This window comes from Zalophus californianus, chromosome 8, assembly GCF_009762305.2.
Source record: "Zalophus californianus isolate mZalCal1 chromosome 8, mZalCal1.pri.v2, whole genome shotgun sequence".
Taxonomy (NCBI): Eukaryota; Metazoa; Chordata; class Mammalia; order Carnivora; family Otariidae; genus Zalophus; species Zalophus californianus.
Window position 1 is genome coordinate 41,452,163 of NC_045602.1, and position 15,074 is coordinate 41,467,236.

At 38.9% G+C, this 15,074-nt stretch overlaps 1 protein-coding gene across 1 annotated transcript; it reads right to left on the bottom strand.

Moving 5' to 3' along the window:
* Window positions 1-1,236: 1,236 nt before the first annotated feature.
* On the bottom strand, window positions 1,237-2,689 carry LOC113938054 (glutathione reductase, mitochondrial-like). The gene has a single exon (XM_035728951.1). The coding sequence runs from the start codon at window positions 2,684-2,686 to the stop codon at window positions 1,256-1,258; it is 1,431 nt and encodes a 476-aa protein (XP_035584844.1). The 5' UTR covers window positions 2,687-2,689; the 3' UTR covers window positions 1,237-1,255.
* Between the last annotated feature and the right edge of the window lie 12,385 nt (window positions 2,690-15,074).

Sequence of the window (15,074 nt, forward strand, 5' to 3'; positions counted from 1 at the left end):
CTCATTCATTGAATCGGTTTCTAGATCATCTACCAGGAGTTAGGGCCAGAAATTCCAATAAGATTTATTATCTACCCTCCAGAAGTATATAATGTATTCAGAGGATACACATGTTGAGAAAAATAAGTCAAACCTTCTATTAAAGAAGTCATTATGAAGGATAAAGAGGTTGCAAAGTCGAGGACTATTAACAACCTTGGGAACTACAAAGGTGTCATAGAGAAGGAGGTATTTGTGATTATCTTGAGGAATGTATACATTTGGCCAATGCAGCTGAAGTTGTGGTAGCCTGTCTATGTTTTTTGTCTTTACAACATCAGTGCCTACTGGCCAAACCCATGATAAGCTGGACATGCTGGGAATGAACCATTCTCTTAAAGCAGCCATCAAGTCACAGATACATGGTTTACAATCAGGAGAAAGGTCTGGGACAGAGTGTTAAGTACAGGAGTTGGTGGATAAATACTACACCTCTCCTACCCATGGCTGAGATAACTCTGAGGAATGTGTACCATACTGATTAGGAGTCATCCAGCGAGCAAAAACTCCAGTTACTCACAGTATTAACTAACTTTATAATGTACACTTATTAGCTGACTTCCCTTTCCTGTCTCACTTCCCTATTTTCTTACTTCCCAAATGAACTACCTGTATTTTTAAAAGTAAAATCAAGACTCTTATACCTCTATGAAATGAACACATATCACATACTACCTTATTTTTTTTTCCTCTCATAAAAGGAACATGATTTTTAATCATTTAAAGCAAAAGAAATAAAGTAGGGAAGGTGGTCTCTCATGTCACACGCTTTTGGAGAAAGGTCACATCACTGAAGCAGCTTTGCAATATGCAGACCTGCTGTCATCTTCATCTATAAAAATCAGCAAGCGATATTCATTCAAACACCTTAATTAACCATACTTCATATAGTTTTTTAGCTGGGAGGAGGCTCAAACAAAAACAAAACAGAACAAAACAAAAAACCAGCTAGCACAGAGCTGTCAATAAAAAATTAAAAAAAACAAAACTTTAAAATATTGTGAGGTGCAATCAAATGAAAATTAACCCTGGATGACAAAACAACTTTCTAATTACATAAATAAGTCCTACTACACACTGAAAAATTTCCACTATCAGAATTTCCTGATTACAATAAAGAAATACATAAAATGGGAACGGTGGTTAAGTAAACGTGGTAATTTGGTTCTTTTTGGGTCTCCTGGTCCAGCTGCCCACCATACAAGTCTCTGGGTTTTCAACGAAGCGTGACCAGTTCTTCTGAAGAGGTAAGGTGAATAGCAACCGTGTTGTCAAAGTCAGCTTTTGTTGCTCCCATTTTAACTGCAACAGCAAAACCCTGCAGCATTTCATCACACCCGATTTCTTGCATATGGATCCCAACCACCTTTTCCTTGGCGGTGGCACAAACCATTTTCATCACACATTTTGTTTTCCTTTTGGTAACCGCGTGATACATCGGGGTAAAGGTGGTTGAATAGGTCTTCACATTTTCTTTTCCATATTTATAAATGGCCTCATCTTCCGTGAGTCCCACTGTCCCAGTCGGGGGGTGGCTGAAGACGACCGTGGGGATGTTTTCATAGTCTAATTTGGAATCTTCTTTGCATTCAAAAAGGCTATGGGCAAGTTTTCGGCCAGCAGCTATGGCAACTGGAGTAAGAAGAGCTTTTCCACACACGTCCCCAACTGCATAGATGCCTTTTACGCTGGTATTCTGGAATTCATCTACGATGATATGACCTTTGTCATCAGTTTGAATCCCCACTTTGTTTAAATTCAGGCCACTGGAGTTTGGGTCCCGCCCAATGGCCCATAGCAGGCAGTCAACATCTGGAATCGTGGTCAAGGTGGGTTTCCTACCAGGAACTGAAGTAATCATGCAAACTTCCAAGCCTGAGGAAGTCTTTTTAACTTCCTTGACCTGTGAGTACTTCAGGCCTTCTATGCCAGAATTCTCCAGCTCTTCAGTGCAGTTTGAACTGATAATTGAATCAAAATTTCTAAGTACCTTATCATGCCGTATCATTAGTGATGTCTTTGAGCCCAGAGCGGAAAGAATCCCAGCTATCTCTACAGCAATGTTGCCTGCACCAACAATGACACTGCGGCCAGGCAATTCTTCCAGTTGGAAAAATCCATCACTGGTTATTCCTAGGCAGGCACCGGGGATCTGGCTCTCCTGAGGACGGGAGCCTGTGGCAATCAGGATGTGAGGAGCAGTGTATTTGTTCCCATTGACCTCTACTGTGGGCTTGGGATCACATGTGAACGCTGCGTGGCCATGGATGATTTCTATATGGGACTTGGTTAGATTATTTTGATAGATGGTATTCAGGCGGCTCAAAAAGGCATCACGCTTTTCCTTTATGACATGCCAATTGAATTTACTCTCACAACTTTGAAAGCTGTAATCAATGTGATCGTGCATGAATTCAGAATGGACAGCTGTGTTCCACATTACCTTTTTGGGTACACATCCAACATTCACACATGCGCCACCCAGCTTGTGGCTCTCCACCACAGCGGCCCTAGCGCCCAGCTCGGCCGCCCTGTGCGTGCTGGCCAGCCCGCCCGAGCCGCCCCCGATCACCAGGTAGTTGTAAGAAGCTGAGATGTAGGCGGCGGGCGGCGGGTGCTGCAGCTGCGGCTCCTCCCTGCATGCCATGGTGCGGGAGCCACATACTACCTTATTGATTAATGAGGGAAATGAGGGCACTGGTGAGATGTCACACTGGGTCAAAGGTAGGATTGCCGGATGCTTAGTCAAATTTGAATTGCAGACAAAAAACTTATATTTTTTTAGGATAAGTATGTCCCAAATATTGCACGGGACTGTACTTATGTTAAAAAAGGATTATTTATTTGAAATTCAAATATAACTGGGCATCCTGCTATTTTGATTTGCTAATATTACAACCTTACTCAAAGGAGAATTCAAACTACACAGAGATGCCAGATAAGGCATGCTGGAAAATAAATTTACAAACAGAGGCAAAACTGATCAATATCTACAGGGCCAGGAGGCTGTGCTCTAACAGAGCCCAGGAAAAGAGAAGAGAGCTTCAGGAAATAGGGAGCAAGAAACTATGTCAAATGTTAAGGAGAGGTACACCAGCAGGAATAGCCCACCACTACTAAAATGATGAATGTTGCCCATTAACCACTGAGACAGCATTTTCCAAAGCATGTTCTGAGATACTCAATTCAGGGTACCATGTTCAAATAAGCTTGGGATCACTTGGATATCATAGTCCCCTCTTGTTGAATTAAAGTAAACATCATTTAGATAACTCTAAGAAATTCTGACATATTTCCCCCAAAACCAAAAGCACAGACAAGGGGTGTGAGTTAACATTATTTAGTCCAGAATTTCCCAATCTGATTTCGTGATGAAGCATTTTCTGGAACTTGCTACCTATTGATATACTATGGAACATGCTTCTGGGAAGGATGCATTAGAATTAGTGATGAAACAGGAATACTAGAGAAAAAGGTGGTAGGTAAAGCAATGTAGAATGTTTAATATCAGTACTAGCAATTTATAATTATCGGTGCTTGGCCAATATGCCAAGACCTCTACAAAGATTATTTCATTTAAACTCCACAATGATCCTGTAACATGGTACTGTTATTATCCCCATTTTATTGATTAAGAAACTGAAGATACATAAAGTTAACTAACTTGCTCTAGGGCATGCCTAGATGGCTCAGTTGGTTAAGTGGCCAACTCTCGATTTCAGCTCAGGTCATGATCTCAGGGTCCGGGGATTAGCCCCGCATCGGGCTGCCAGCTCAGTGGGGAGTCTGCTTGAGATTCTCTCTCTCCCTCTTCCTCTGCCCCTCCTTCACTTGCTCTCTCTCTCTCTCTCTCTCTCAAATAATAAATAAATAAGTCTTAAAAAAAAGTTAACTAACTTGCCCTAGATCATACAGATAATTAATGGCAGAATCAGCTTCTGAACTCAGGCAGCCTGCCTCTGAGCAATAGTCTTATGCACAGTGTTATACTACCTTCCAAATATTTCTGAAAATTATTCCAAAATGTTAAGAAGGATACAAAAGGATGACCTATAAAGTTGAAATTAAAAGGAAATAAAAACTGACCACAATAATCACACATGTTCTATTATAGGGGTTGGCAAACTATGACCTATGATCCAAATCACACCTGTTGCTTGCTTTTGTAAGAACAGTGAACTAAAATATGTTTAATTTTTAATTATAATTTTTTATGTTTAAGTGGTTGAAAATAAGAATAATGTTTCATAATACATTATATGAAATTAAACAAGTGTCCATGAATAAAGTTTTATTGGAACACAACCAGTCCCATTTGTTTGCACATTACCTATGGATGCTTTCACACTACAACAGCAGAATGGCCCACAAAGCCTTAATTAAAATTTTACTGTCTGGCCCTTTACAGACAAAAGTTTCCTGACTCCTGTTCTATAAGAAAGGGCATACTTTCAAGAGGGAAAAATGAGGGTAGAGGCTTAAGGGTTAGATGCCACAGATGACATTATTATTATTAGTTGATACAGGGCTTGGGAAAATGGAAGCATTATGTTTGGTTAATATAAGGCTTTTGTGAATGCTGGTATGAAGAGCCAACACACAAGCAGGCACAGTTCAGTTATACAGAACAACAAGCCTTCAAGACGGCAAAAATAAAGGGGCAGAGAAACATCATTGCATTTTCAGGATATGAGAATGCCACAACTCAAAGAGTTGTATTGCAAGAAATACAGCTAGTCCTTCCATAAAATGGACAGTCCTCAAACCTTCATCTTTGCCCTCCTTATCACATGGTATCTTGCCTCTAATTTTCTTCTGCCTCTTTTTTTTCTCCACAGAACAGCTCTCTGCTCACTTATCTACCTTCACCAAGTTGCCTCCAAATGGTAGTCTACATAACTCAAAAGATCTATATGACCTTCCAGCTTGGCTCCACATTGTAAATGGGAGCCTGATAAGTAAGTCCCAGAAGATGACATATATAGTATACTACCTTTTCTTATAAGGTTAAAGAAACTAAAATGAAATAATATATTTCAATATTTGTGAGTACACTGAGTGATGAACTATAAAAAGGTGGCAAAGGAATAAGAGGCGTAAAATTCAGGGCCACGCTGACTTCTGGGGTGGGAAGCAAGACAGAGGGATGGGTTGGGGGAAGAAGTACATTACTGGTGATGTTCTAATTTTGGTGTCGGCTGCACTGTGGAGCCTTATTATCTTAATAATTTAAATAAATGCATGCAATATAATACAATAAAAAGACACATGCATGAATAATAGGTCATGAACTAGAAATTACAATTAATCTAATTTTGTACATATATGGTTCACCAAAAAAAAAAAAAAAAAAAAGAGAGAGAGAGAGAGAAAGAAAGAAAAGAAAAGAAAGAAGGAAGAAAAGCCTAAAGACCTAGCTAATACTCCCAACTATGACTGGGGAAGAATGAGTCCACAAAGTAAGCTTAGTGAGTGGGAAGAAGAGTAAATGTTCTCTTTCGCTTGTACCAAAGACATCAAGCTTTTTCAAAGAGTTGTCTTTGCCCTAGCTTACATGTAAGAGGGGCAAGTTTTGACCAGCTATTCAAAACATGGTAACATCTTGTCGAAGTCTAAGGGCCAGGGGAAGATGAAAACTAACATGTCAGGGCTGTATTTATATAAACCAAGTGGAAGTGATCTCAAGGTCTAAAGAGAAGGTTTTATCAACTTAATTATGGAACTTGACATTAATGCTGGTGTTCAAAGTTTCCTCTTTCTTAAGTAAAGGTTAGTCTGTCAATGAATAAAGGATAGAGGGTGACCTGTCAGAGATAAGGCTCTGTGGTGGTACCAATGATCTAATTAGACAGAGCCAGAGGCTCCAAAAACAGATGAAGGAAAAATTGAAAGCTCCTCAAAGAAGACACTCCTCTCAATTTTCTAAGGTAACTTTACATATAGAAAAGATCCTATAATACAATTGTGGTAGAAACATTGGAACTTATTATTAAATAGTGAAGCTTTCTCCCATATTTTTCTTACGTGCCTGAGAGGAAGAAGAAAGCCTCAGACAGGCCTCAAATTGCTGGGCATTGGTGTTGTTTGGAGAGCCCTCGACCAAGACAGGTTTCAATACCAATTGGAATCCTCATGGCCCTGGAAGCCCCAGTCTTTTCTCACCTACTAGCACCCTGCACACCAGACACCATGATATTAGTATGCTAGCAGAACTGGAAAATAGTATGCGAGGTTTAAGGGTAATAACCGTAGAAAGAGATGGGTAAACAGATCTCTTAGGGACAGGATAAGGCAGCATGAATCCTTAAATCCACTCTCTAAAATTGGGTAAGCTAATAAAGGTTTTATTTATTTATTTATTTATTTATTTATTTATACATACCTACCTCTCATTCTGTTGACATGTCCACCTTTCCTTGGGCTGCAAAGCTTGCTGAAGAACCATTCTGCCCGGCTGGTGTCAAATGTACAGATGTCCTGGAAGGTGCTGATATATTCATAAAGATGGCTATCTATAAAAGCCGACTTAACAAGTTGGAGAAAACTCAGATCAATTTAAAAGCTATCCTGGAGCATTTGTATAAAGTAGTCAACCAGGGTATTCAATGGAGCAGATGGACTCTTAGAATGTGGCGAGTAGCATCTGGTCACAAGTGTCTGCTTTCTCTGACTTCTAGTCATTTCGGTTTTAAATTGGGGCAGAGGAAAGTAAAACGATGCAAAAGAGTGCCTAATTCCAGAAAATGTTGTTGATTTTTTTCCTCCGTTCAACAGATGTTTGCCTCGGTGATGCCACAACATGGTCAGCAATCGTGTGAGATTAACAACACTGATTTCTAGAGCAGCTATTATGGGCACTGAAGTGGTTTTCAAATAGGTAGTAGCATTTAGTCACTGGGTAAGGAAATGGTGAAGTAGCTCAAAAAATATGTCACATCATCCTGTTCAGATGTCCATGAAGGAAAAGCACAGGACTCATTTACAGCCATTGCTAAAACTGTATTATATATCTGTCAAGGCTGGAGTTGGCTAAAAGATCTGAGTGGGGGAACCAAGCTCGTTCAGATACATGTTGGAGTAAAAGAATAAAATCAACTGTCAAAGAAAATATCCCATGGGCCATTTGCTGTGACTGTGACAGTTTGTCCCTTGTGGCCAGCTGTAGAGAAGCCACACTTCATTTCTGCCAACCCCTTGCATTTCCCAAGTAGGAATCCTGGCACTGGGTAAATGCCTGTGTGAGTCTGACCTACTCCAGAGACACAGAAGACTGCTTGTAGGGGTCACGGTCTCTGAGAATAGATTCAGAAGACTATTTCAACTGACAACCTTCTAGCCATGATGCACCCATTTCAACAAACCACTGGGTTTTTCAAAAAGCACAATCATGTAGTTTGAACATTCAGATTGCTTTATAAGAGTTGTATGGGCAAGCAGAGGCATCTGACAGGAATTAGCTATCATGGATGGCAAGGAATAAGGTTTATAGAAGTTAGCATGGGTGGGAGTTGAGGAGCTTCCAAAGAGACAGACATAGTCAGTGTCTGGGAGGTGAATCAGTCAGAAACAGAGACCTTTCTTGAGTCAGTTGATCCTCTGTTTCTTCTTTTTTTTTTCACATATAAAGTCTAGTTTTATTCAGTGAGTATCGAGGGCACTTGATGGATATTTGTACAATGACTGATAGAATTTTCCTCAGCAGGGTGATTGCTTTATAATATCTATAATAGTGATTTGTTCAAAGTTCAATGGCTGGCCATGGCTGACCCTTGGCTTACCTGTGAGATAACGGCCAAAAGAGGATTAGGAACTGCCAGGTAAATCTTGCTTCTGAGTGAGGATGGGGGAGAAATGTCAGGGTTACCTCCCAGGTTGCGTTTTGTGTGCTAGGGATGAGTAATTCCTACAGGAGAACAAGGAAAGGTTACAAGCAAACAGGTTTATGTATGTTTTCCTCTGGGGGAGTGGCACTGGAGAATGAGGGAGGCATCTCACTTTTACTCTGTGCACTTTTGTCTTGTTTGATTTTTTTTTTTTTTTTTTTTTTTTTTGTGAAGGGCATTCATGTGTTAAAAAGTGAACTGGCCTCCAAAGTCTATGAAAGATCTCTGTTCTGGCTGAGATAGCCTTTGCAGGATCAGAGGTTGATTTTTGTTGTTGTTGTTTTCAGTCTCTTTTCTTCCTACTGACCTTGAAAATATATATGACACCAAACTCTTAAGGGAAACAAAAATTTAGTCTAAAAATCTGAATGTCAAATATTTAATATTTGAGCAACATATCTGTAATGTTCTAACTGCTTTGGAAAGTGGTTTCTTAATCTGTATGTGGCTTAAGATATACTAATACCTTGCTATACTACTCATTTGAAAATAAATCAGTTAGACCAATTAATTGGGCTTATGAAATACTGGGAGAAATGCTGTTTTTGTTGAAGTTTCCCAGTCTTGTGTGCTAATTCCAACAGTCTTCTACTCAGTTGCTTGTATGTGCAGAATACTGCATTAGATATTTTAAGATGAATCAGTTATAAATGCTGGCCTATAGAAGTTTACTTCTAATTGGTGGAAAATATAAGATTAAATAAGTGCTACTTGGAGGGGAAAAACAAAGATCTGTGGGGTGCAAAGGACTGAGTCATAGGCCTGAGGAATAGTCAACTGAAGATAAAGTTGTTTTTATTTTTTTCCTGGAAGGGATATTATTCCCACAATGATAACATACCTTATCTCTTCTAATAATAAAATGATTAAGTTTATAGTGGGATACCGATAGCACTGGGCTGGCTTTCCAAATATCTGGATTTCAGTTTCCGCTCTTCTATGGGCCAACTGTATTCGGTAGATGCTTGGCAAATCATTCGCTTCAAGTTTCCGCTCTGGTCCATCCTCTCTAACCCCACTCCACCCTTAGGATGGGGCACTGATATGGGTGAGTACAAGTCTAAGGATCATTACTAGATCATTGAGCTGTGCTGGAGTTAGTCATGATGAAGGGAAGGATTAATGTGCTGAGTCTTGGGTTGAGTGTTCCTCTTTGGAACCTTCTATAGTTCATCTCTATGGTGGCTTCTTTCTTCCCTACTGGTGGGTTAGAAAAGGCTTCGGGGTCTCTTTTCGCTCAGAAGGAAGGGCTTAGAGAGCCAATAAAAACCATAGCCCTTTCCAAGGACAGGAGGCACAAAGAGTAACTTAGTCCTACAGGTTCAGGTCTTTAAGATCTAAGAGACCTCTAAAAGAGACCTCTTCTTTCCTCCATCTTTTACCCTGGAATTTTATTCAGGGTAAAAGTGTAGATCAGAGGATTGAGAATTGGGTGTGGACTGGGGGTGGGGGGAAAGACTGGAAAAGCCAATGAGCTGGCTTTTTTGATTTTACCTTTAGGCTCATTCATGTTGGGCCAAAGGTTTCTTTATAGTCCTAGTCTAACCATTTAAGAAAGTCTAATACTGTTTCAGGAAAATATCTCATTTGAATAAATAAAATAATTTTGCCTGGTTGATTATCCTTTTATTTTCCTTGGGAACTTGGGGGCAGTGAAAGTAGGATGATTGAGGATTTAAGTTTTTAGGATGACAAGACTGGCCATATTTATTTTCTTTTTTCCAAAAGAAATGAGATTGGTTCAGCTCTCACTTGTTTCTTGTGTCTTTTTCTTTTTTCTTTTGTGTTGTTTTTATAAGTATATTCACTCTACTTTGTCACAAGCGGAAGCTCAAAGGCACTGGTTCAAGGAAAAAACATGTATCCTTCTTGTTTTCAACTCAAAGTCTAGGGATAGCTGCAGGCAGCTCAGGAGATTAGTGTATATGTTTGAATAGCATTCATAAGACAATTCATTAGCTAATGGATTAATTAAATGAATATTAGTTGAGCTTCCTCCATGTAATGCTATCTTCTATATTACGCTTTAACCTAGGGCTTCTAATTTGAGACCCCTGAACCCTTGGAGGGTCCAAAGATGGTTTTCAGGAGGTACAAGTCCCCTGAATTTATATATAAGCTTTGTGTATCTGTTTATCTAAAAATATGAATCCATTGCTTCGAAAGGATTTCCAAAGGGATCTGTAACCTCAAAAATGCAAAAACAATGACTTTAAAATCTAAATTCTCTAAGGTCACGGGCCTTATACTTTATTTTTCTTTGTGTCTGCTAGTATAAAAATCAGTGGACAGTACAAAATCCATCAATGTGGATTCACTAACTCAATTCAATAGGCCTTTATTAATGGCCATTTGGATTCAGGTAAAATGTTTATATGCTAGGTAGATAAAGTTGAAGGTGAGGGAGTGGGAAGGGAGGGGAGTTTCAGAGCTATCTGGGCAGCTCATTCCCATCTACCACCTACTGAATCAGAATTTCAGGAGCAGGGATGGGCACCGATGGGTGAACTACAAACAGGGCTTTCTAGGCGATCCTGTGGGATCTCATCCCCTATCCAGGTGGAAAATCACTGGACTGGTAGGAAAGATAAAGAGATAAACATTAAGCAAGTGGACTGCAAGACAGGATGAACTGCCTTCTAAAAAGAGATTTCATTAACATGAACTAAGAAGCAGAGAGACCTATGTAAGCTTCAGAATATCTATAGCTTTGAGCTGGACCTTGAAGTGTGAGAAAATTTCATTAAGAACATAATAATAAGGCTTGAAAATTCTGAGTATGGAAGTTCTGATGATGGAGAAAGAAGGGAAACAGAATTTTTGGATATTCTCCTATGACAGAGTGTTCAGAAAGGGTAAAACAGTATAGGAATCAGATACAAATATATTTAGTGCACAGCTGTAGACAAGGGACTAAGTCAATTGATCTGTGTTGGCTAACAATACCTTCATACCTGACATAGCTGTACCATAGATTCATCCTCCTTTTTTCATACCAAGCCTACTATTAACAGTATGTACAGTTTGACTTGACTTAAACCAGCAGGTGGAATTTCTAAAAGCCGATTTAGCATAATCAGTATAACTTTTTAAAAAGCACAGACATTTACCCAAAGCTTCTCAACAACAACAACAAACTCATTATGAGAAAAGTACTGAGGATCTCTGGAATATCCTGACAGGGCCAGGATTTGTCTTTGAGGCTGACAATTCAGCTTAAATGATTTCCTGTATCTTGATGCCATTAGCCACTATTTGGCTAGCTGCATAGTATTTTCTTTGGAAATTTCACTCAAAAAACTAGCTGTTGAATATAGTACTGGTTTCCTGTGACTGCTTAACAAATCACCACATTGGTGGTGTTGGTGGCTTAAAACAACAGAAATTTATTCTCCCACAGTTCTGAAAGCCCAACGTCCGAAATCAAGGTGTCTACAGGAATGCAAGTCCCTCCGGAGTCTGTAGGGGAGAATCTCTTCCTTGCATCTTCCAGCACTCTTTGACTTGTGGGTGTCTTGTGCACGTCTCTGCTCTATGTCTTCTATTCTGTGAATCTTCTTGGTTTATCTCTCAAAACTCCATTTTCTCCTTTCATAAGGACACTTGTGATGATGTTTTCAATTTCACTGGTTTCTGCTCACATTTTTATTATTTCTTTCTTTTTTGCTTACTAAAGGATATATTTTGCTCTTATTTTTTTTTAAAGTTTCCTAAGGTGGAAGCTTAGATTACTGATTTTAGATATTTCTTCAATTCTAATATAATGCATTCAATGCTATACATTTCCCTCTAAGTACTGCTTTCACTGCATTCTACATATTTTGGTGAGTTGTATTTTCATTTTCATTTAGTTTGAAATATTTAAAAATTTCTCAAGATTTCTTTTTTGATCCATGTGTTTTTAGAAGTATGTTGTTTAATCTCCAAATATTTTAGGATTTTTCCAGCTGTCTTTGTTATTGTTTTCTAGTTTAATACCACTGTCGTCTTAAGATATTTACTCTTTTAGATTTGTTTCGATTTGTGTGTTTTATGGCCCAGAATGTGTTTTATTTTGATGAATGCTCCATGGGAGCTTCAGAAGAATATGTTGGATGAAGTAGTGTATAAATGTCAGTTAGACTAAGTTTTTGTCTAATTTTTGAATGGCACACATGATGTACTGGCTAAAAAGAACTGAGGCAAACAGGCCTTTAGTGTGAGAGTTTATGCTTACCTGGTTAGGAGTAAGGCTATAAATTCCTGTTTGCTATAGCTGTGGTATCAGAGGCTAAAATTTCCTTTAAATGTCCTTGTTTTTATTTTCTTTATTGTCCTGTTTCCCTAGAGACTCCTTCTTAACTAAATTCTGAGCCTCGCTGTCCTTTCATATATAATATTCTGTTATGTAGGAGACCTGGTGTAGTGGAAAGTTGTGGGGGAGGGGCAGTATTTTCTAATCCTATGATTAAATTTCAGTGTTTTAGTGAGCCCATGTCCCTGGGCTGTGACTTTTACAAGTGTTTCACAGTAAGCATCTCTGTTTAGGTGAGACGGGAAGGCTAGAAGGGGCTGGAGTTCAGTAGTCCCCTTCCGCCAGGTCAGTTAGGCTCTGGTAAAATAGTTTCCCTTGAGGATAGACAGTTGTTAAGAAGAATGAAGCACTCTGAGCTTATTTAAAAATCGTTACTTTCCTGGGGTGCTTGGGTGGTTCAGTCAGTTAAGTGTCTGACTCTTGATCTCGGCTCAGGTCTTGATCTCACAGTTGTGAGAGATCAAGAGATCAGTAACAAAAAATTGTTATTTTCCCCCTTTCTCTGCCAGAAACATGAAGGGATTTTTCTTTGATCTTTACAGTGTAAACGTGGTAGAGTTCTTTGAGGTAAAACTCAAGAAAGTAGGGGAACTTCCTTAAGGCTGGGCCCCCAGGAGTTTTTATCTCTCAAATGTTGTTGCATCTCCAGCAATTATTCAATTATCCTTTGAGTGTTCCTAGTAGACTCCAGCAGAAGCTTCTGCTGCAGGTAAGCTGTAATTATGTGTTCACTTGTTTCTCCAGTTTTCAAGGTAGTTGTTTGCCCTGTGACCTAAGTTCTCCAATGGATCTAAGAAGAGTTGTTGATTTTCAGTTCGTTCAGTTTTTTCATTGTTGTTGTAAAAACAGAAGTTATGATCCCAAACTTTTTGCATGTCAGACTGGAAACTGTATTTTTGAGACCCACATTTTTAGATCTTATTGAGAGGGCATATTTATCAGGAAAAGGAGTTGTACTTAATAATCTCTAAATTCTCTTCCAGGTCTGAACTTCTAACAAGTTTTGCCTTGTAAATTTTGCTGCATAAAATGGAGTGTAAAGCCATTATAATGTCTTTAATATTACAGTTTTGAGGCAATATATAAATGGGGTAGGGGAGAGCCTGTATATAAATCATGAAGGTGAGGTCTTAGTTTCAGCTCACCACTTGTGTTGGGTCTAGAAAAAGCTACCTCATGTCTATGGATTTCAGCTCCTTCACGTATAGAATATGGCGGTTGGCTTACGTTGCAACTAATAGTAACATTCTGCTATTCTAGAGGATGATTCTTTAAAGGATTCATAGCAAAAATATGCCTAATTTATTGCTCACAACCTTGGTTCTCATACATGAAATACTTTATTGGTATTAAGCAAATAGCTATTTAAATGTCAGCAGTTCATCTGGGTACTTTATCTGGCAGCCTTCCATTTTCTAAATGGAAAGGAGAGGCCTTGCTGGTGCTCCCACTTATTTCAAACATAAGAAATATAGTTGCTGGTGGTTAACAGATCTCCTGAAAACTGGACAAATTGGCCTCAGTTGAGCAAGATGGTTTTTGAATAGCTGATTAACTAAAAGGGGAACAAAAGCTACAGATATTAAATACTGATTTTCAGCAGTGAATACTCAAATTATTGAATTTGCCAACAGATTCAGTTGGAACATGAAAAGTTCAATCAGTCAGTGGGCTATTTAGGCTATCATGCTCCCAAAGGACAGATTTTTTTTTTCCTTCTTCTTTTTCTTCTTCACTGATTTGAATATATTTTTGTGTGAATTGAACAAATAGGCTTTCTTTTGTTGCTATGTTGGCACAGAATAATTCTCGTACTTGCCTGTATGCAATAAATTTACATGTGTCCTGTACTTTCATCTTCTAACAAATTCAAATATCATTTAGTCAATATCTACTGTCAGGTACTATTTTAGTGCTTGGAAATTAAGAAAGAAAAAGAGATAGGCCAGTCTTCAAAGAGTTCACAGTTTTGTATGGGCCAGAAACATCCTGGTCAAATTGGATGTTGAAAGTTATACCAGAGCTACAGGAATTGATTTGAGTATCATCAACCTATAGATAGTAAATGAAAACAGGAATGTGGATGAGCTCTATCAGAGGCTGGGATCTTGAGAATCCCCAATTATTTAAAGTAGAAACCACTACTGAAAATAAAAATTCAGGGAAGTAACTATAGAATTAAAATTCTGTCTTCATTTGAATTCCATAAGAAGCAGACCCCAAGACAAGGTTTGAGTACAAGGAATTTATATGATGAATGATCCTAGGAAGTCCCAGTAGATGAGTAAGGAGATGAGGCAGAGAAGAGAAGCCAGTAAAGGTTGCAAGTTACTGCCATGAGTAACTGAAGCTTTGCTTCACTGTGGAACTCTGCACTGACAGTCAGTATAGACATGTCTCCTAGAATTGTCTTGGCTGAAGGGTGAAGGAGCTGAAATATTTGTTCACTAATTGCTATTAGTCATTGGTTAGGGGAAGTTCTTGGGAGTTCTTAATTCCCTGGCATCGCTGACCTATCACACGTGCATCAAGAGCTCAGAGAGAACCCTGAGTTCCACAAGAGAGTGCTACTGATGGCGGGTATAGGTCTAGGCTGTCATGCGCAGAAATGTTAAGTGCTTAAGAGCTACAGATGGAGCACTAACAGCGCTTGCCAAAGTTTAGTGCCCTGAGACTTCCAAAGGAAGAGAGGGTTTCTGGGAGAAAGTAGTAAATAACGTCAAAAGACTGACACGTCACATAAGTAAAAGTACTGAGAATGAGTGATAAGCCAAGGGGAAGGCACTAACAGAAACAGAAAAGATTAAGAAAAAGTTACAGAAAATGAATATTTGATGGAATAGAACGTAAGAGGAGAT